Source organism: Cherax quadricarinatus, chromosome 50 (assembly GCF_038502225.1).
Source record: "Cherax quadricarinatus isolate ZL_2023a chromosome 50, ASM3850222v1, whole genome shotgun sequence".
NCBI lineage: Eukaryota > Metazoa > Arthropoda > Malacostraca > Decapoda > Parastacidae > Cherax > Cherax quadricarinatus.
The window spans coordinates 19,672,025-19,694,071 of NC_091341.1; the positions used below are offsets into that span (position 1 = coordinate 19,672,025).

Consider the following 22,047-nt stretch of genomic DNA (forward strand, 5'->3'; position numbering starts at 1 on the left):
GTTGGTAATAGGAGGTGGGTATTACATGTAGGTATTAGGAGGTAGGTATTATATGTAGGTATTAGGAGGTAGGTATTACATGTAGGTATTAGGAGGTAGGTATTACATGTAGGTATTAGGAGGTAGGTATTACATGTAGGTATTAGGAGGTAGGTATTACATGTAGGTATTAGGAGGTAGGTATTACATGTAGGTATTAGGAGGTAGGTATTACATGTAGGTATTAGGAGGTAGGTATTACATGTAGGTATTAGGAGGTAGGTATTACATGTAGGTATTAGGAGGTAGGTATTACATGTAGGTATTAGGAGGTAGGTATTACATGTAGGTATTAGGAGGTAGGTATTACATGTAGGTATTAGGAGGTAGGTATTACATGTAGGTATTAGGAGGTAGGTATTACATGTAGGTATTAGGAGGTAGGTATTACATGTAGGTATTAGGAGGTAGGTATTACATGTAGGTATTAGGAGGTAGGTATTACATGTAGGTATTAGGAGGTAGGTATTACATGTAGGTATTAGGAGGTAGGTATTACATGTTGGTAATAGGAGGTGGGTATTACATGTAGGTATTAGGAGGTAGGTATTACATGTAGGTATTAGGAGGTAGGTATTACATGTTGGTAATAGGAGGTAGGTATTACATGTAGGTATTAGGAGGTAGGTATTACACGTAGGTATTAGGAGGTAGGTATTACATGTAGGTATTAGGAGGTAGGTATTACATGTAGGTATTAGGAGGTAGGTATTACATGTAGGTATTAGGAGGTAGGTATTACACGTAGGTATTAGGAGGTAGGTATTACATGTAGGTATTAGGAGGTAGGTATTACATGTAGGTATTAGGAGGTAGGTATTACATGTAAGTATTAGGAGGTAGGTATTACATGTAGGTATTAGGAGGTAGGTATTACATGTAGGTATTAGGAGGTAGGTATTACATGTAGGTATTAGGAGGTAGGTATTACATGTTGGTAATAGGAGGTAGGTATTACATGTAGGTATTAGGAGGTAGGTATTACATGTAGGTATTAGGAGGTAGGTATTACATGTAAGTATTAGGAGGTAGGTATTACATGTAGGTATTAGGAGGTAGGTATTACATGTAGGTATTAGGAGGTAGGTATTACATGTAGGTATTAGGAGGTAGGTATTACATGTTGGTAATAGGAGGTAGGTATTACATGTAGGTATTAGGAGGTAGGTATTACATGTAGGTATTAGGAGGTAGGTATTACATGTTGGTATTAGGAGGTAGGTATTACATGTAGGTATTAGGAGGTAGGTATTACACGTAGGTATTAGGAGGTAGGTATTACATGTAGGTATTAGGAGGTAGGTATTACATGTAGGTATTAGGAGGTAGGTATTACATGTAGGTATTAGGAGGTAGGTATTACATGTAGGTATTAGGAGGTAGGTATTACATGTAGGTATTACGTGCAGGTAATAATTCAGATAGTACCCTGTAAATCTCCTGCAGACAATTTGCTCACATAATAATTCACAATTTGAATGATTTTTAGCGATGCAAAATACATTGTGAAAATTAATGTAAACCCCTACAGAAAAACTTGGATAAATTGAGCAAATTGTATGGTAGATGGAATTTATTATGTAATACCTGGAGAGAGCTTCTGGGGTCAACGCCCCCACGGCCCAGTCTGTAACCAGGCATCATGGTGGATCAGGGCCTGATCAGCCAGGCTGTTACTGTTGGCCAAGCACAACTCGACGTATGAACCACAGCCCGGCTGGTCAGGTATTGACTTTAGGTGCCTGCCCAGTGCCTTCTTGAAGACAGCCAGGGGCCTATTGGTAATCCCCCTTATGTAAGCTGAGAGGCAGTTGAATAGTCTCGGGCCCCTGACACTTATTGTTGTCTCTTATCGTGTTAGTGGCACCCCTGCTTTTCATTGGGGGATGTTGCATCATCTGCTGAGTCTTTTGCTTTCATAGGGAGTGATTTTCGTGCGCAAGTTTGGTACTAATCCCTCTAGGATTTTCCAAGTGTATATAATCATGTATCTCTCCTGCCTGCATTCTAGGGAGTATAGATTGAGGAACTTAAGCGTTCCCAGTAATTGTGTTGTCTTATTGCAGTTATGCGCGCCGTGAAGGTTTTCTACATTTTCTAGATCAGCAATTTCACCTGCCTTGAAAGGTGCTGTTAGAGTGCAGCAATATTCCAGCCTAGATAGAACAAGCGACCTGAAGAGTGTCATCATGGGCTTGGCATCCCTAGTTTTGAAGGTTTTCATTATCCATCCTGTCATTTTTCTAGCAGATGTGATTGATACAATGTTGTGATCTTTGAAGGTAAGATCCTCTGACATTATCACTTCCAGGTCTTTTACATTATTTTTTTGCTCTATTTTTGTGTAGTTGGAATTTGTTTTATACTTCAATACAGTTTTAACTTCCTCACGTTTTCCATATCAGAGTAAGTAATTGAAATTTCTCATCAATGAACTTCATATTGTTTTCTACAGCCCATTTAAAGATTTGGTTGATGCCCGCCTGGAGTCTTGCAGTGTCTTCAATAGAGGACGCTGTCATGCAGATTCGGGTGTCATCTGCTAAGGAAGACACGGTGCTGTGGCTTACATCCCTGTCTATGTCAGATATGATGATGATGAACAGGATGGGAGTGAGTACTGTGCCTTGTGGAACAGAGCTTTTCACTGTAGCCGCCTCAGACTTTACCTGTTTACTACTACTCTTTGTGTTCTCTTTGTTAGGAAATTATAAATCCATCTACCAACTTTTCCTGTTATTCCTTTATCACGCTATTACACTATGGTTACACTTGTCAAAGGCTTTTGCAAAGTCTGTGTATACTACATCTGCATTTTGTTTGTCCTCTAGTGCATCCAGGACTTTGTCATAGTGGTCCAGTAATTAGGACAGGCAGGAACGACCTGCTCTAAACCCATGTTGCCCTGGGTTGTGTAACTGATGGGTCCCTAGATGGGTGGTGATCTTGCTTCTTAGAACCCTTTTAAAGATTTTTATGATGTGGGATGTTAGCGCTATCAGTCTGTAGTTCTTTGCTATTGCTTTACTTCTCCCTTTGTGGAGTGGGGCTATGTCTGTTGTTTTTAGCAGCTGTGGGACGACCTGTGTCACTGCTCCCTCTCCATAGGATGTTGAAAGCACATGATAGGGGCTTCTTGTAGTTCTTGATGAACACGGAGTTCCATGAGTCTGGGCCTGGGGCAGAGTGCATGGGCATGTCATTTATCGCCTTTTCGAAGTCATTTGCAGTCAGGGTAATATCAGATAGGTTTGAGTCTATCAAATTCTGTGTCTCGCCCATAAACAAATTCATTTAGGTCTTCTACTCTCAGTCTGGTTAGCGGCTCGCTAAAGACCGAGACATATTGGGACTTGAGTAGCTTACTCATTTCCTTGCTGTCATCTGTGTGGGACCCATCTCGTCTAAGTTGTTGTTCTCGACTCTGATTTGTCATATGGTTGTGATGTAATCATAACCATAATTTTTAAAGGGGATAAGCCAGCGGAAGACCTCGGTTAGATGACCCAAAGCTCCAGCTGTGGGTCATCATGGACAAAGACTCGCGTCAGGAAACATTTGTCCTGTTCCCTGACAAACCTTACCTAACCTAACCTAAGAGTAAAATATAGATCCGAATATAGATTGTGATAAAATATTACAAGCGTCAGACAGTGAGCTCATGATCCAAGGAACTGGACTTATTCTCCTATTCTTTAGATCGAATCTGATTATCTCCTATTCCCAGGCACTATGATTCGTGTAGGTTTAGTAATGTGCTCATAGCACCTTTAATATGACCCTTATGGGTTTAGCGCTTAGTTATGATTATTATAATAACAGAATTCTTCCTCCGTAAGCCATGCGTGTCGTAAGAGGCGACTAAAATGCCAGGAGCAAGGGGCTAGTAACCCCCTTCTCCTGTATATATTACTAAATTTAAAAGGAGAAACTTTGGTTTTTGTCGTTTGGGCCACCCTACCTCGGAGGGCCACCCTGCCTCGGTGGGCCACCCTGCCTCGGTGGGCCACCCTGCCTCGGTGGGCCACCCTGCCTCGGTGGGATACGGCCGGTTTGTTGAAAGACGAAATACCTTTAAAGGCAAGAAAGATGTCAGTGCTAGAAAATGTACAGAGATAGTTTATTGCCATAATATAAATGAAAATCCATTGAAAATAAACACTACCAGGGACACTTTAAAGCTCATGGAATGTACTCTCTCTAGACTGAAGAAGAGAGATACTGTATTTGATATATACATGGAAGAAACTTGATGGATATATTCCCAATAAGCACATTGTCATCACAACTTCATGGAGTGAGAAATATAGGAGGAGGAGGCACAATATACTTAGCGGAAAGCAAAGGCATCATAGGCACAACTAGAGAACACTGTGTTAATATTAGTGGTCCATAACTGCAATCTACAAACAGCAAATATAAAAAAAAAATTGCCGCAACAAATTCTTATCATAATGGGGGGAGCGTTAAGTCGGTTGGGATTATACAGCTTCTGTGAGGAAGGGGCAATGGAAGGCATTCAGGCTCGGGTCAAGAAACTGGAGAACAGATACAATTCTTTAGATCAAGAGCCCCTCTCCAGCAACAACCCTTGAGGGTTGTCGCAACAAATACAGCTACACACACTAGTAGCGACCAGCAAAAAGGCGGGGCCGGGAGCTGTAAATCGACCCCTGTAATCACAAATAAGTGAGTACACACACAAGAAGAGATACGATAAAGCTCACTGGTAGCGACCAGCGAAGAGGCGGGACCAGGAGTTGTGACTCGACCCTTGCAACCACAAATAGGTAAGTACACACACACACACACACACACACACACAAAATACTGAGAGGAATTGACAAGATGAACAAAGACAGGATGTTTCAGAGATGGGACACAGCAACAAGGGGACACAGTTGGAAGTTGAAGACACAGATGAATCACAGGGATGTTAGGAAGTATTTCTTCAGCCACATAGTAGTCAGGAAGTGGAATAGTTTGGGAAGCGATGTAATGGAGGCAGGATCCATACATAGCTTTAAGCAGAGGTATGATAAAGCTCACGGTTCAGGGGGAGTGACTTAGTAGCGACCAGTGAAGAGGCGGGGCCAGGAGCTTGGACTCGACCCCTGCAACCTCAACTAGGTGAGTACACACACACACACACACACATATATATACAAGCACGCATATACAACAGGCCTAGTGTCTAATCGACATGTGCCCAGGACAAAATGGTAACTAACACACACACACACACACACACGGAAAACCAGAGATCTGGTGGACGAACCAGGGAGGAAAGACTGGGAGTTAGAGCTCCAAAAAAGGGAGGAAGAGTGAGGAAGGAAGATAGTAGAGCTTGGTAAGAAAATGGAGGAGAGGATAGCTGAAGAGTGCAGGAAGTGGGAAGTACAGGTCTTAGCAGCAGAAGCTAGGATACAGTGCTTAGAAGAGAAACTGCAAAGCCTGAAACAGATTAGAGAGACAAATGACAATTCAGATGTGACATCAGGAAATTCAATGTCAGGCGCAGACAAGGGGACGGTAAGCAACAAAGGAGACATGCCGTACGCGAAGGCCCTATCAGACCCATGTGGGGCCAGGGAAAAGACGAGGAGCACACTAAGATCAAATGACAGGTCCGAAGACAATGAAGGTATGCTATATGCAGAGATTCTAACAGCCAACTGCAGTAGCAAGGGACAGCTGGTCATGAAAGACAGTTCACTGAGAATAGAAGTTTCAGATATGACAGGGACTGAAAGCAAGAACATGTCAATGGAAGGAAATAAAATGCCTCAGAGGAAGCAGAAGGAGACTCAGTGGGAGGAGGAAAGGGCGAGGTCAGTTTTTGTGTACGGGCTCCAAGAAGCCAAGGGGGGACAACTTCGAAGAAATAAAACAGGAGGAGAAAAAAATGATTGAAGGCATCATGAAAACAATAGGTGAGGGCGATATGACCCAGGTGACAAATTTTCAGAGAATTGGGTGGTTTGCAAGTGGAAGGATACGGCCTGTCAAAGTAATTTTCAAGGAAGAATCAGTTCGAACCAGGATTCTGCAAGAGAAAGCAAGACTGAGGGACAAACAGGGGTACCAGAGAGTATACCTCGACCGCGACAGAACACAAGAAGAAAGGACTACACTGAAAGAGAGGGTACAGAGACGCAAGGAGGAACGAGAGGCAATGACGAAAATGAGCAGGACCCAGACACAGGAGGAAGGGCAAACACACCCCACAGAATCTCCCACCAAAAGGGAGATCGACTGGGAAAACCTGGAGCCACATGGGGGTCCCAAAACATGGAGAGCCAAGATGATGGATGTGGTACTTGAAAACCTCATGCATCAACATGTCAGGGACACAACCAGAGAGAGAGGGGAGGATGAGCCAGAAAGACTATATCTTGTGTTCACCCTGAGCAGTTCAGACATTGAGGACATCACTTACGAGAGGCCCCTTGGAGCTAGCGATCACGTGGTTCTGAGTTTTGATTATATAGTAGAGTTACAAGTGGAGAAGGTAACAGGAACTGAAGGGGACAGGCCAAACTATAAAAGGGGGGACTACACAGGTATGAGAAACTTCCTGCAGGAGGTTCAGTGGGACAGAGAAATGGTAGGAAAATCAGTAAACGAGATGATGGAATATGTGGCAACAAAGTGCAAGGAGGCAGAGGAAAGGTTTGTTCCCAAGGGAAACAGAAATAATAGGAAGACACCCGAAGGTGTAGGGAGGCAAAAACTAAGTGCAATAGAGAATGGAAAAGGTACAGGAGGCATAGGACCCAGGAAAACAAGGAGATTAGTAGAAGAGCCAGAAACGAGTATGCACAGATAAATTCAAATTCAAATTCAAATTCAAAGTTTATTCTCCATAAAGATTACAATGTTGAATTTACAGAATTTGGTTGTTGTGTGGTTTACATGTAGTTAAATAATGATTACAGAGTGTACTACTAGAATGCCTAGCATGGCTAGGCATTTCGGGCAGAAATCCACGACATAGCATCGAAACTCAAATCTGACCCGAAACTGCTGTATAGCCACATTAGAAGGAAGACAACAGTCAAGGACCAGGTGATAAGGCTGAGGAAAGAAGGTGGAGAATTCACAAGAAACGATCAAGAGGTATGTGAGGAGCTCAACACGAGATTTAAGGAAGTATTTACAGTAGAGACAGGAAGGACTCTGGGGGGACAGACCAGATGGGGACACCAGCAAGGAATACACCAACAAGTGTTGGACAACATACATACAAATGAGGAGGAGGTGAAGAAACTGCTAAGGGACATCGATACCTCAAAGGCAATGGGACTGGACAACATCTCCCCGTGGATCCTTAGAGAGGGAGCAGATATGTTGTGCATGACACTTACCACAATCTTCAACACGTCCCTGGAAACTGGGCAACTACCTGAGGTATGGAAGACGGCAAATGTAGTTCCCATTTTTAAAAAAGGAGACAGAAAAGAGGCACTAAACTATAGACCTGTGTCATTGACGTGTATAGTATGCAAAGTTATGGAGAAGATTATCAGGAGGAGAGTGGTGGAGCACCTGGAACGGAACAAGAGTATAAATGCCAACCAGCACGGATTCATGGAAGGCAAATCCTGTGTCACAAACCTTCTGGAGTTTTATGATAAAATAACAGAAGTAAGACTCGAGAGAGAGGGGTGGGTTGATTGCATCTCCTTGGACTGCAAGAAGGCCTTTGACACAGTTCCTCACAAGAGATTAGTGCAGAAGCTAGAGCATCAGGCGCATATAACAGGAAGGGCACTGCAATGGATCAGAGAATACCTGACAGGGAGGCAACAACGAGTCATGGTACGTAATGATGTATCACAGTGGGCACCTGTGACGAGCGGGGTCCCACAGGGGTCGGTCCTAGGACCAGTGCTATTTTTGGTATATGTGAACATGATGGAAGGGTTAGACTCAGAAGTGTCCCTGTTTGCAGATGATGTGAAGTTAATGAGGAGAATTAAATCAGATGAGGACCAGGCAGGACTTCAAAGAAACCTGGACAGACTGGACACCTGGTCCAGCAAATGGCTTCTCGAATTTAATCCTGCCAAATGCAAAGTCATGAAGATACGGGAAGGGCACAGAAGACCACAGAGTATAGGCTAGGTGGCCAAAGACTGCAAACCTCGCTCAAGGAGAAAGATCTTGGGGTGAGTATAACACCGAGCATGTCTCCGGAAGCACACATAAATCAGATAACTGCTGCAGCATATGGGCGCCTGGCAAACCTGAGAACAGCATTCCGATACCTTAGTAAGGAATCGTTCAAGACACTGTACACCGTGTATGTCAGGCCCATACTGGAGTATGCAGCACCTGTTTGGAACCCGCACTTGATAAAGCACGTCAAGAAACTAGAGAAAGTACAAAGGTTTGCGACAAGGTTAGTTCCAGAGCTAAGGGGAATGTCCTATGAAGAAAGATTAAGGGAAATCGGCCTGACGACACTGGAGGACAGGAGGGTCAGGGGAGACATGATAACGACATATAAAATTCTGCGTGGAATAGACAAGGTGGAAATAGACAGGATGTTCCAGGGAGGGGACACAGAAACAAGAGGCCACAATTGGAAGTTGAAGACACAAATGAGTCAGAGAGATATTAGGAAGTATTTCTTCAGTCATAGAGTTGTCAGGCAGTGGAATAGCCTAGAAAATGACGTAGTGGAGGCAGGAACCATACACAGTTTTAAGACGAGGTTTGATAAAGCTCATGGAGTTGGGAGAGAGAGGGCCCAGTAGCAACCGGTGAAGAGGCGGGGCCAGGAGCTAAGACTCGACCCCTGCAACCACAAATAGGTGAGTACACACATGCACACGCACACACACACACACGCACGCACGCACGCACGCACGCACGCACGCACGCACGCGCGCATATACAGCAGTCCTAGTGTCGAATCGATATGTGCCTAGGACAGAATGGTAACTAACACACACACACACACACTAGCTAGCGACCACGTGGTTCTGTGCTTTGAATACATAGTAGAGTTGCAAGTGGAGAGAGTAACAAGAGTTGAATGGGAAAAGCCAGACTATAAAAGAGGGGACTACATAGGGTTGAGGAACTTCCTGCAGGAGGTTCCGTGGGACAGAGAACTGGCAGGAAAGCCAGTAAACGAAATGATGGAATATGTAACAACAAAATGCAAGGAGGCAGTGGAAAGGTTTATTCCTAAGGGCAACAGAAACAATGGGAAGACCAGAACGAGCCCCTGGTTTACCCGGCGGTGTAAGGAGGCAAAAACAAAGTGCAATAGAGAATGGAAAAAGTAGAGAAGGCAGAGTACACACGAAAATAGGGAGATCAGCTGCAGAGCCAGGAACGAGTATGCACAGGTAAGGAGGGAGGCCCAGCGACAGTATGAAAATGACATAGCATCGAAAATCAAGACTGACCCGAAACTGTTGTATAGCCACATCAGGAGGAAGACAACAGTCAAAGACCAGGTGATCAGATTGAGGACAGAAGGTGGAGAACTCACAAGAAATGATCAAGAGGTATGTGAGGAGCTAAACAGGAGATTTAAGGAAGTTTTTACAGTAGAGACAGGAAGGGCTGTGGGAAGACCACAGAAGGGAACATCAAGAGGGAATATACCAACAAGTGTTGGATGGCATACGAACAACCGAGGAGAAGGTGCAGAAGCTGCTAAGTGACATCTCCCCATGGGTCCTTGGAGAAGGAGCAGAGATGCTGTGCGTGCCCCTAACCACAATCTTCAACACATCCCTTGAAACTGGGCAACTACCTGAGAAATGGAAGACAGCAAATGTAGTCCCCATATTTAAGAAAGGAAACAGAAATGAGGCACTAAACTACAGACCTGTGTCTCTGACATGTATTGTGTGCAAAGTCATGGAGAAGATTATCAGGAGGAGAGTGGTGGAACACCTGGAACGGAACAAGATTGTAAATGAAAACCAGCATGGGTTCATGGAAGGCAAATCCTGTGTCACAAACCTCCTGGAGTTTTATGACAAGTTAACAGAAGACACGAGAGAGAGGGGTGGGTTGATTGCGTTTTCCTAGACTGCAGGAAGGCCTTCGACACAGTTCCCCACAAGAGACTAGTGCAGAAGCTGGAGGATCAGGCGCATATAACATGGAGGGCACTGCAATGGATCAGGGAATACCTGACAGGGAGGCAGCAACGAGTCATGGTACGTGAAGAGGTATCACACTGGGCGCCTGTGACGAGCGGGGTCCCACAGGGGTCAGTTCTAGGACCAGTGCTATTTTTGAAATATGCGAATGACATGATGGAAGGAATAGACTCTGAAGTGTCCCTATTCGCAGATGATGTGAAGTTGATGAGAAGAATTAAATCGGATGAGGATGAGGCAGGACTGCAAAGAGACCTGGACAGGCTGGACATGTGGTCCAGAAACTGGCTTCTCGAATTCAGTCCTGCCAAATGCAAAGTCATGAAGATTGGAGAGGGGCAAAGAAGACTGCAGACAGAGTATAGGCTAGGTGGACAAAGACTACAGCCCTCACTCGGGGAGAAAGACCTTGGGGTGACCATAACACCGAGCACGTCACCCGAGGCGCACATCAACCAAATAACTGCTGCAGCATACGGGCGCCTGGCAAACCTGAGAATAACGTTCCGATACTTTAACAAGGAATCGTTCAAGACACTGTACACTGTGTATGTTAGGCCCATACCGGAGTATGCAGCACCAGTCTGGAACCCACACCTGGTCAAGCACGTCAAGAAGTTAGAGAAAGTACAAAGGTTCGCAACAAGGCTAGTCCCAGAGCTCAGGGAAATGTCGTACGAGGAAAGGTTGAGGGATATCGGACTGACGACACGGGAGGACAGAAGGGTCAGGGGAGACATGATAATGACATACAAGATACTGCGGGGAATAGACAAGGTGGACAGAGATAGGATGTTCCAGAGAGGGGACACAGAAACAAGGGGCCACAACTGGAAGCTGAAGACTCAGACGTGTCACAGGGGCGTTAAGAAGTATTTCTTCAGCCATAGAGTCGTCAGGAAGTGGAATAGCCTAGCAAGTGAAGTAGTGGAGGCAGGAACCATACATAGTTTTAAGAAGAGGTATGACAAAGCTCAGGAAGCAGAGAGGGAGAGTGACCTAGTAGCGATCAGTGAAGAGGCGGGGCCAGGAGCTTGGACTCGACCCCTGCAACCTCAACTAGGTGAGTACACACACACATATACAAGCACGCATATACAACAGGCCTAGTGTCTAATCGACATGTGACTAGGACAAACTCGTAACTAACACACACACACACGCACACGCACACCTGCCTTTACTGGCAAATTGGCTGTAAGAGTATAGTGTCTGTCTTATCATTCGAGAATCCAACAGTTATTGCGTTGAATGTTAGGTTTAGCGCTTAGCTTTACATTATTATTATTATTACTTCCTATAATTATAATCAGGAATGTGCAAATGTATTGCTATCGGCAAAAATTATGGTATCGTCCTATACTTAACAGTAATAATACTCATACAAGGTAGAGGCTGTCTAGCTCAGACTTACCGAGGGTTGAGAGTGTTGAAGATCTCGGCACCGTCAGTCTGGCCGCAGATATCCACAAAATCCGAGGAAGAGAAATTGAGCATGTCTGTACCTGTGAAGCTCTTGAAGGTGTCGACGTGTTGCCGGAAGCCGTTTGCTGTGAGCCAGTTGACTGTCTCTTGTGGGGTGGCAGACGCAGGCAAGACTCTCTCCCAGTACTGACACCAGGGACATGTCCGAACACAAGTGTTACTCACAAAACGCAGAAGCATAAATCAGGACATTTAATAGAGGAAAAGATTCCTCTAATAAATGTCCTGAACTGTACAAAAATGTCTTTTTCCACATCTTGTCAGTATCACCATAACAGTTTTCACATAAACAGAATTATTATTATTGCTGCACGTGTGACAGGTACTTTTAGCTCTCAAGGATTAGGCTAAAATGACAGTGAATGAAACTGAGGTAAATAGAACACAAAGTAGAATAATATCATACATAGCAGCCACCGAGATGAAAATATTTGTATAGGAACATATAATAAAAAAATGTAATCAAATATCACTTGAAAAGCGTATAAAGATGTGGAAGGTGTTAGTTGTGAAGGCTTGCTTGAATAAAATGCTGGAAAAATTGTTATGATAAATTAACTGTACCAGCCACAACAACTGACAACAGTTGACGTATAGTAGGTAAGATTTAGTAGTCTTATTATGCACCCTATACCCATATATTGAAAGTTAGTAAAATGATTACAAAAATACATAAAGAGATTATGTACATGAATAATATATAATACCGACAAGATGACGAATTTGACACATGTGCAGCATCTGGGAGTCTTTATTTGTAGACGTTTCGCCTCGTGAAACTTCTACAAATAAAGTTACCCAGATGTTGCACATGTGTCTAATTCTTCATAAAGGGATTATAACTGAAATCCAATAAATACAAAAACTGAAGCTCACCTGATCCAGCTCGTCCATGCTACAGGAAATACTTTTATCTGTCTCTGCTTTTTCATCTTCACTCTGTACAGGAACTGTTTTAATACTTCCTGTGTGGTCTTCACATTGTAAATCTTTGTTGTCATCATTATGCAAATAGTTTTTTCTATTATTTGCGTCTCTACTTTTACTGGATAAAACTATGTCTTTGAGATCCTGTGTACCTTTCCTGTATACATCGTGGTGTTGGGAAGTGTTGGAGACTGTAGTGTTGGAGACTGTAGTGTTGGAGACTGTAGTGTTGGAGACTGTAGTGTTGGAAGAAGTGGCGTTGGAGACAGCGGCATTGGAGATTATGGTGGTGAGGTTTGTAGTGTTGTAGGCTGTAGTTGTAATTTTCCTCACACTCATGTCTCGACTCTCACCCGAATCACTTCTGCAAAGTTAAAATCTATTATTACATGTTGGTTCACAAGTGTGTATTCATACACGTGTACTTATCTGTTTCCATGCCACTTACCGCGGTCATGCTAGCTTGATCAAACTCAACAACAAAAACGCACAGTACTGCGACTAGAACAATAAGTAAGTTTATTTAGTTATACACAAATACAGTTACATAGACTACCATACATAGCAGCATATGTGTAGAGAACCTGGGATAACCCAAAAAAGTCACACAGTGACTTATTTCCATGGGGGTCTTTACACAAATGGTCCAGGTCAGACCGAAACGTCGTCGTAAGCTCCCCTCTTCTGTGTATACCTGGGGAAGCTTTCGGGGACCAACGCCCCCGCTGCCCGGTTTGTGACCAGGTCTCGTGGTGGATCAGGGCCTGATCAACCAAGCTGTTACTGTTGCCCGCACGCAACCCAACGTACGAACCAAAGCCCTGCTGGTCAGGTAATTTAGGTGCCAGGTTATTTGTGTATTGAGCTCGCTAGATCCAGTCCCCGAGCTCTGGAGTCTGCAATCACCGAGTGGTGCTTCTTATTGTCTTCATTATATTATTGATGATGCATTAACTTCAACTCTTCCATGCTGATAAATTAATAATGCAGTTTCTAAGCTGTTTCAGGCCTAATATGATTGTGTATATTAGGGGACTGTTCTCTTTCTTATCTGAAAAGTTCCAATTAGATTTAGGCTGTGTGGAAAATTTTGAATTTTCCTAAATTCAGCACGGGTAAATTTGAATACAATAATTGTGTAATAAAATATGATGCTGATTTGACCCTTTCGAGAAATTTGGCGTGAGGGGGTGTAGAACAACTGGGGAGGAGACGCCATATTGAGTTTAATGTGAACACTGGTCTTTTAATTGTGCAATGCAATCAGGCGTTCTCGAAGGCAAAATTGAGTTGTTTCGGCCTGGATTTGTAATAGGAACCCGTGTTAATGTTCCCTTCTGAAGAATTGGAACAGAAAATTTGCGGAACCTCAAGAATTACGAGTGGATGGCGCAAGATGAGGGATGCGGACATCACTCACAGTGAAGTACACCATTTGTCCTTGCATTTAGATCACTAGCTGGCCAGTTTGTTGTCCTTGTTAGGCAGGTGTTGTGGTGTGATCCATCTACAGTAATTAAATGGTAAGTGTTAATATGAATATTTTGTGTACTTGGCAAGTAAACCAAAATCCTATATAGTCCACATAACTTTAATTACCAGAGTAGCTGGTGTTAATATTATAATTATTAATTTAATGTCAGGTCTAGCTTTTTGTGAGTGGTGAGGAAGTGGGTATTCAAGAGAGTTACGGTTCTGCAACCTACTGTGACTAGGTCCTACATACCTCACCCAAATTACTTGCAGGTAATAATTCAGGTAATACCCTGTAAGTCTCCTGCAGGTGATATGCTCATATAATAATAATAATAATAATAATAATAATAATAATAATAATAATAATAATAATAATAATAATAATCATAATCATAATAATAATTTTCACAGGCTGTGAATGGCCTAATTGTCATTTTTTAGGGAAGAAATTTGCATATTAGTTTGCTTATGATACTTCTGATATGCCTCTTCTGATTCCCTTCATATCCTCAACGCTTATATTCAGTTGCATTATCAACTTATGCAGTACTCTGTTAAGAGTGCGTATACACACACACACACACACACATAGGGGTCAGTCCTAGGACCGGTGCTGTTTCTGGTATATGTGAACGACATGACGGAATAGACTCAGAAGTGTCCCTGTTTGCAGATGATGTGAAGTTGATGAGAAGAATTCAGTCGGAGGAGGACCAGGCAGAACTACAAAGGGATCTGGACAGATTGCAGGCCTGATCCAGAAACTGGCTCCTGGAGTTCAACCCCACCAAGTGCAGAGTCATGAAGATTGGGGAAAGGGCAAAGAAGACCGCTGCCTCCCAGCACACATAAGGGGGATTACCAACAGACCCCTGGCAGTCTTCAAGCTGGCACTGGACAAGCACCTAAAGTCAGTTCCGGATCAGCCGGGCTGTGGCTCGTACGTTGGTTTGCGTGCAGCCAGCAGCAACAGCCTGGTTGATCAGGCTCTGATCCACCAGGAGGCCTGGTCACAGACCGGGCCGCGGGGGCGTTGACCCCCGGAACTCTCTCCAGGTAAACTCCAGGTAAACCGCAGACGGAGTACAGTCTAGGGGGCCAGAGACTACAAACCTCACTCAAGGAAAAGGATCTTGAGGTGAGTATAATACCAGGCATATCTCCTGAGGCGCACATCAACCAAATAACTGCTGCAGCATATGAGCGCCTAGCAAACCTAAGAATAGCATTATGACATCTTAATAAGGAGTCGTTCAGGACCCTGTACACCGTGTACATCAGGCTTATATTGGAGTATGCAGCACCAGTTTAGAACCCACACCTAGCCAAGCGTGTAAGGAAATTAGAGAAAGTGCAAAGGTTTGCAACAAGGCAAGTCCCGGAGCTACGGGGTATGTCCTACGAGGAGAGGTTAAGGGAAATAGACCTGACGACGCTGGAGGACAGGAGAGATAGGGGGGATATGATAACGACATATAAAATACTGAAAGAAATTGACAAGGTGGACAGAGACAGAATGTTCCAGAGATGGGACACAGCAACAAGGGTCACAATTGGAATTTGGAGATTCAGATGAATCACAGGGATGCTAAGAAGTATTTCTTCAGTCACAGAATTGTCAGGAAGGAACCCAATGGAAATAAGTCACTGTCTGATTTTTTGGGGTTATCCTAGGTTCCCTACACATATGCTGGATGTATGATAATGTATGTATTTGTGTATACCTGAATGAACTTACATACAAATAGTCTGGGAAGTGATGTAGTGGAGGCAGGATCCATACATAGGTTTAAGAGGTATGATAAAGCTCATGGAGCAGAGTGACCTAGTAGCGACCAGTGAAGAAGCGGGGTCAGGAGCTGTGAATCGACCTCTTGCAACCACAACTAGGCGAGTACACGCACATAGAGCGAACTTTAATGAAAAAATATGCCCTTATTTGAAGTAAAATACTATTGATTGGTAGTGAACAGGTAACAAGCAATTTTAATGATCCGCATATATCAATAAGCTTTAAACCGAATTAATGAATCAACCAGGAGTAAGAAAAAAGTATTACATTCCTGTTTAGTCGACCCTTTAAAGTTTTCTATGAAAAATCAATTTGTGTTAGAGAGAATTATAGCTTTAGGCAACAAAATTTGTCTGTTATCTTAAGTACTGGATGACCATTACGGGTTTGGCGCTTATTTTTAATGCAGTGTAAACTTTAGTAAGTAAGTAAGTAAGTTTATTCAGGTATACACAAATACAGTTACATAGAATTATCATACATAGCAGCAGCAATGTGTAGATTTTAGATTTTGCCACCGAAGTGGCTAGTTTATTGTGCACCCCATATCCATCCTGTGGACGGTAGCGCGAGAGCATGTGGATACACAAAAGGCCTAGGAACTAGGCCCCAAAGGGTTAACAGGAATACATATGGATTTATATCTACATATCTATAGTTCACTTATCTGTTACAAGCAAATTTAGGAAATTTGCTTAGTATATCTGGTATCTTATTTTCATTAATAAGATATCTTGACATGTCACATAGGTTATTATACTGTCTGTCTCTGTATTCCTCAATAAGTGGACAATTAAGCACATAGTGTTCAAGAGAGTGACCATATGCCTGATCACATAATTTACATTTAGTTTGATCATCATCTGTGTGTCTCCCAAACTGCCAGAAGTACTTGTAACCAAGCCTAAGCCTGGCCACTACAACATCAGTCAGTCTGTTCACATTGCAAGTTGCTCCATAAACATACTTATCTACGTTCATGTTATCATAGTGGGTTATAGATCTACTCAGGCTTCTAACTGCATTCCTATAACAATCATCTTCATTATTTACTTCTCTCCTAATATTATTCCTAATGCTAGACACAGTTATACCAAAGTTATATTCTACGTTCTCCTTCTGGATACTCTTCTTGGCTAACATATCAACTTTATCATGAAGAAGTAATCCAATGTGTGATGGGATCCATAGCAATTGTACATTAATTCCTTTGTCCCTAATTTTTGAGTATCTATACCTGGCTTCCCCAATGAGCATGTTGTTGGAGTCATTATATGAGCCAAGAGCCTTCATTGATGACATAGAATCAGTAATGATGATAGAGTCAAGCTCAGTGTCATAGGTTAGCTTTAGCGCCATTAGGATTGCAAACAATTCAGTTTGCAGTGTAGACGCCCAGTTGTTAATTCTTATGCCTAACTCAACAAATTTATTATCGTTCTTAACTAGGGAGGTGGCAACAAGAGCAGATGCAGCCCTGCCAGAAGACTCCTGTTTAGATCCATCAGTGTATATAACTTGTGATAACTTATTACTACCAGCTAGGCGAAAAATTTCTTCTTGAGCAGTTGCTCTAACAAGAGATTTAAGGAAGGGATTACTAGCAATGAGCTTCTTGGGAGGGACTTGTAGGTATGTGATATTAAATGAACACATCTTCCATGGAGGGGTGAAATGCTCTTGTTGCCTACAGTGATACAGTTCATGCAGGTTATAAAACTTAATGCAATTGCACGTTTTCACAATCCATTTAGATATGTGTGTATTTACCTCTAGACACTTGGTAAGATTCACTGTGACAGTGTCTGGTTCGTTTCTCAACATTCTAATACCGAGTACAGTGTTAATTTCAACAATCCTATCACTGATACTAGAAATACCAAGCTCCTTCCTCATGTTAAGAACTTTTGTAGATCTGGGACAGCCAAGAATAGTCCTGAGAGCTTCATTTTGCATTAACTCCAAGGGTCGGAGGGAACTTTCTCTAGCTAATATCAGCATGGGAGCAGCATAATCAATTAAGGACCTAACATAGGCTATGTACATCATTCTCACGATTCTCACATTAGCACCATAGTTGGGATTGTAGCCAGCAACAGCTTTGAGAGCATTTAGCCTAGCTTTACATTTCTTGTTTAGTTGTGGTATAGTGAATTTGTTAAAGGGTACATCTACACCAAGATATCTGTAAGTTTTAACGTAGCTAATGATTTCACCCTGCAAATAGATGGGTGGGGGATGTCGTTTGCTTGTTAATATCTTTGTTTTAGAGGAAGATATTATGAGGCCTAGTCGATTACAAATTGCTTGAACTTCATTAAGAATGGTATTCATCTTCTTATGCCCTGTTGTATGGATCATGATATCATCAGCATAGCTTATAGCTGTATGTTTAGGTGAGGCAGGTAGAGCATTTAGGAGAGCATTAATCAGAATATTAAATAGCATGGGACTAAGAACTCCTCCCTGCGGTGTACCTAAAGACATTTCTTTAGAATCACTTCTGAAGCCTTGGTAAAGGACAGAGGATACTCTATTTGACAGGTATCCTATTATCCAGCAGAGTAAGCTACCACCAATATTCATTTTGGCTAGTTCATGTAGTATAACGGTTCTGTTTGCAATATCAAATGCAGATTTTAGATCAAGAAAAGTGGTAAAACTAGTAGAGGTGTGTGCAGTGAGAAAGGTGGAAATACAGTTCTGCACACTTTTACCTTTCATGAACCCATAGAGGTAGGGGGAAAGTTGATGTCTGATTCTGTAGTACAATCTGTTAAGCATCATTCTTTCAAAAGTTTCGCAAAGACAACTAGTTAAGGAGATCGGCCTAAATGTATCAGGCTGTTGGGGCTTAGGGATAGGCACAATGAGACTATTGGTCCAGGAAGTAGGAAGAACGCCCTCAATGTAACTGAGATTATACAGTGCCAACAAAGGGTTATCAGGCACGTGCCTTAGAGTTCTGAGAATATCATAGGTTATACCATCCTCTCCAGGAGCAGTTGATCGACCTTTGGTTAATGCATTATCTAATTCATACTCGGTAAAGATGCAATCACTCTCATCAATATTTTGGCTCATAAAATTAATCAGTTTCAACATTTCTTCAGAAGTACTCTCTAAATTTTTTCTAATATGAGATGGAAGGCTTTCATGCCTGGATGTTTTGGACCAGTCATTTATGAGGTCATTTGCTTTTTCAAGAGGAAAGGGATGAGCAACATTGCCAGTCTTTTTCCTGGTTATTTTATTTATACCTTTCCAAGCCAAACTCAAAGGGGTGGACCTATTTAATCCACTAACAAACTGTTCCCATTCCTGTTGCCTAAGTTCTTCCTTTCTATTCCTTGCATTTGTTAGTGCAGCTTGGAACGTTCTGAGCAGGTCTGGGGTTCTACATTCACGGTATGCTTTACCAATCCTCCTAGCTGCATGTGTTAGATTGCGCAGCTGTGGATCATTATAGTATTTACATTGGTTTTTATTGTTATTTATAGTGGAGGGTCTTTGTTTCCTATCCCTGCCCACTTGATCTGTGAGAACACTCTCAATAGTGGTAATTAAATCATCATTAAATTTTTGTGTGCCACTGGGCTCGTAATTCTTATACCATTGATCCAAGTGGTTAATAAAGTTGTCTCTGTGTTCTGGTTTGAGAATAAGTTTCCTCCTTCTGTATTTAGCTCCTTGATTGCTGGAGATGTGATCAAGATTGACAGTTGTTAGTCTTGGGAAGTGATCAGATAGAAGATCATCAACTATGACAGAGTCATGCATCGTATATGATGTATTAAATCCAAGACAGATCTAGTATGCCACCATATATGTGAGTAGGCTCAGTAGTGCCCACAATTCGAACATTATCATGCTCATTCAGCAATCTCACTAGTTTAGTTCCATTGGTGTTTGTAATAGACCCACCAATATTCTTATGTCTGGCATTAAAATCTCCAAGAATGATGGTAGGTTCACTATTGATGCGATCTGGTAAAGCATCAGGTCGAAGCTGGTTCGCTGGGGCATAGAGATTAAAAATGTTTATGGAAAAATCGCCTGCATATACTTTGACACCATGATACTGCATGTTAACTCGACTCTGCAAGGAAAGGAGTGAATGTGGCAAGTTCTTTCTGACATACATCACACAACAGTTGGTTGACCTTAGGTTATAAGCTGCATATCCAGGCAAGTTTGGTGGAGGTGCTCCATCTTTCAATCTACATTCCTGCAAACAGATGACATCAATATTCTTGGTTGCACTAATATGATGTAAGTCAGGCAACCGCTTCCTGATGGAAGCAATGTTCCATGAAAAGATTTGTAATGTATCCATTGTAGTGAGTTATTGCAATCTCTTGCTCATAAGATGGTAAAACTATTATACTTTGACTGCAGTGTGCAGATACTTAAGAGCAAATAGCATAGTTTGTACGTCTTTATCTTCAGGACCTTTATTTTTAAGCATTTTTCGGCATTTTGGCAGCCAGTTATAAGGCAATTTTTGAAGGCAAGAGTTATGGGCTTCTTTCTCACAAATTGCTGGAAGCTGAACGGAGATTGCTGCACTTTTGACATCATCACCATGCTCAAGAGCATCATCCTGATTACATATATTTATTAAACTTGTCAGGATCTGTTCAAGATGCTCAATTTTTTTTCTGGAAATTTCTTATAATATGAGGAAGGTCAGGCGAATCCAATGCCTCTCCGGAGGATGGCACTTCTGGGTTAGTGCTTTCTTTAACACCTATCACCTTAACAGGTACCATGGTTACATTAGTGTTCTCTGTTTCATCATTCATTGCAGGTAGGTCCTGTGCATCTGACTCATCTCCAATTTCCAGGGAGGTTACCTGTGTGGTGTCCGTCTGACTGTTGTAGTTGTGTGTATTGGGAGAAATGACAAACTCATCCCCATATTCAGGTGTAGCCATAGGTATCTGTAGTGGCAGACCAGTAGTTCCATATGTGCTAGCAGGGATGGCTAGCTCCTCCACAGCTGGTGTGTGTGATGGCATTCTGGTATCACCAGAATTGTTTGCAGTGAGGTGGGGTTCTTGCACACTTTGCAGAGGTTCAGTCTCAGATCTGGCTGTGGTAGACTGGATGGCCCCATCCTCAGTTACCATTAAAGGACTGTTATCAGGTTTACCTCGAAGGTTGTTTGGGTTCTGACTGCAGTCCTTGTGGGAAACTGTAACCCCAACTTCTTTACAGTTAATACACTTAAATTTTTGGCTGTCAGGGCCTACTGTGCATTCTCTAGTGGAATGTTTCCCAGCACACTTACCACACCAAGAATGTAGTATTCCACAGTCTACTGCAACATGGCCATAGTGCTGGCATTTGTAACACCTACGTTTAGGGGGTAGGTACACTTCGATGTTTAGGAAACGTAAACCATGCACCCAGATATTCCGGGGGAGGGGCACAGGACCCACCCAACTGGCAATAATTTGGGATTTTCCTTTAAGTCTTTTAGGCTTGATGATATGCTCACTTAGAGTCAGATGGGATGGGTCCATGCAGAGAGGGTATCCAAAGATTATGATACTGACCCATTTTTTAAAGTGATGAGTGTCTGATTGAGGTCGGAGCAGCTTAATATCCCCATAAGGTGTACTAAGTAGATCATTGATCAGCTCTTTATTCTGTTCTACAAACACAAAGTTGTGTGTGTTTTTCCTAAATTGGATCCTTGAGTTAGGATGCTTGTTTACAGCTTCCATTAGCCATGCACACTTAGCAGGCAGCAGGGTGTTGTCAGGGAAGTTCAGCTTAACACATTCTTCCTTTGAAGAAAGACTTCTTGCAGCCTCTGTGCACCAAGGACGTTTAGTATCACATTGTGTACGAGTCAAGTGAGTCTGACTACGTCGACGCTCTAGCCCTTTCTCACTTTTTCTCTTTTGTTTACTTTTAAAGGTCTGGAAGCTATCATCATTTCCATCACCTGCAGAAATAGGTTCCTCTATGACAGTTGCCATGTTTGCCAGTGATGATATCTGGTGTAAGACTCACAACAAGAATTCCTCGCTTATCTTTCCCTTATAGCTTATGCAAGAGCAAATATTCACTACAAAGTCAGAAGTCCAAAATAGATCACAAGACACAAGTGCTCAAGTTCAATGAACACCTCCAACCATACTCAACCCAGACCACCACCACTCAATACGACACACACCCCACCAAAAA

The 22,047-nt window shown here is 42.6% G+C and overlaps 1 protein-coding gene across 3 annotated transcripts in view; it reads right to left on the reverse strand.

Moving 5' to 3' along the window:
• The window catches only part of LOC128695391 (uncharacterized), a 69,922-nt gene that overhangs the window by 20,416 nt on the left and 27,459 nt on the right, over positions 1–22,047 (reverse strand). For 2 of the 3 annotated variants that reach the window (XM_053785953.2, XM_053785952.2), the window contains exons 2-4: positions 12,531–12,945; positions 11,584–11,780; positions 4,001–4,111 (exon numbers count right to left, since the gene is read on the reverse strand). In XM_053785953.2, coding sequence (XP_053641928.1) covers positions 4,001–4,111; positions 11,584–11,780; positions 12,531–12,945 — 723 coding nt within the window. The remainder of the gene's footprint in view (positions 1–4,000; positions 4,112–11,583; positions 11,781–12,530; positions 12,946–22,047) is intronic. The other variant, XM_053785954.2, reaches the window with a different exon arrangement.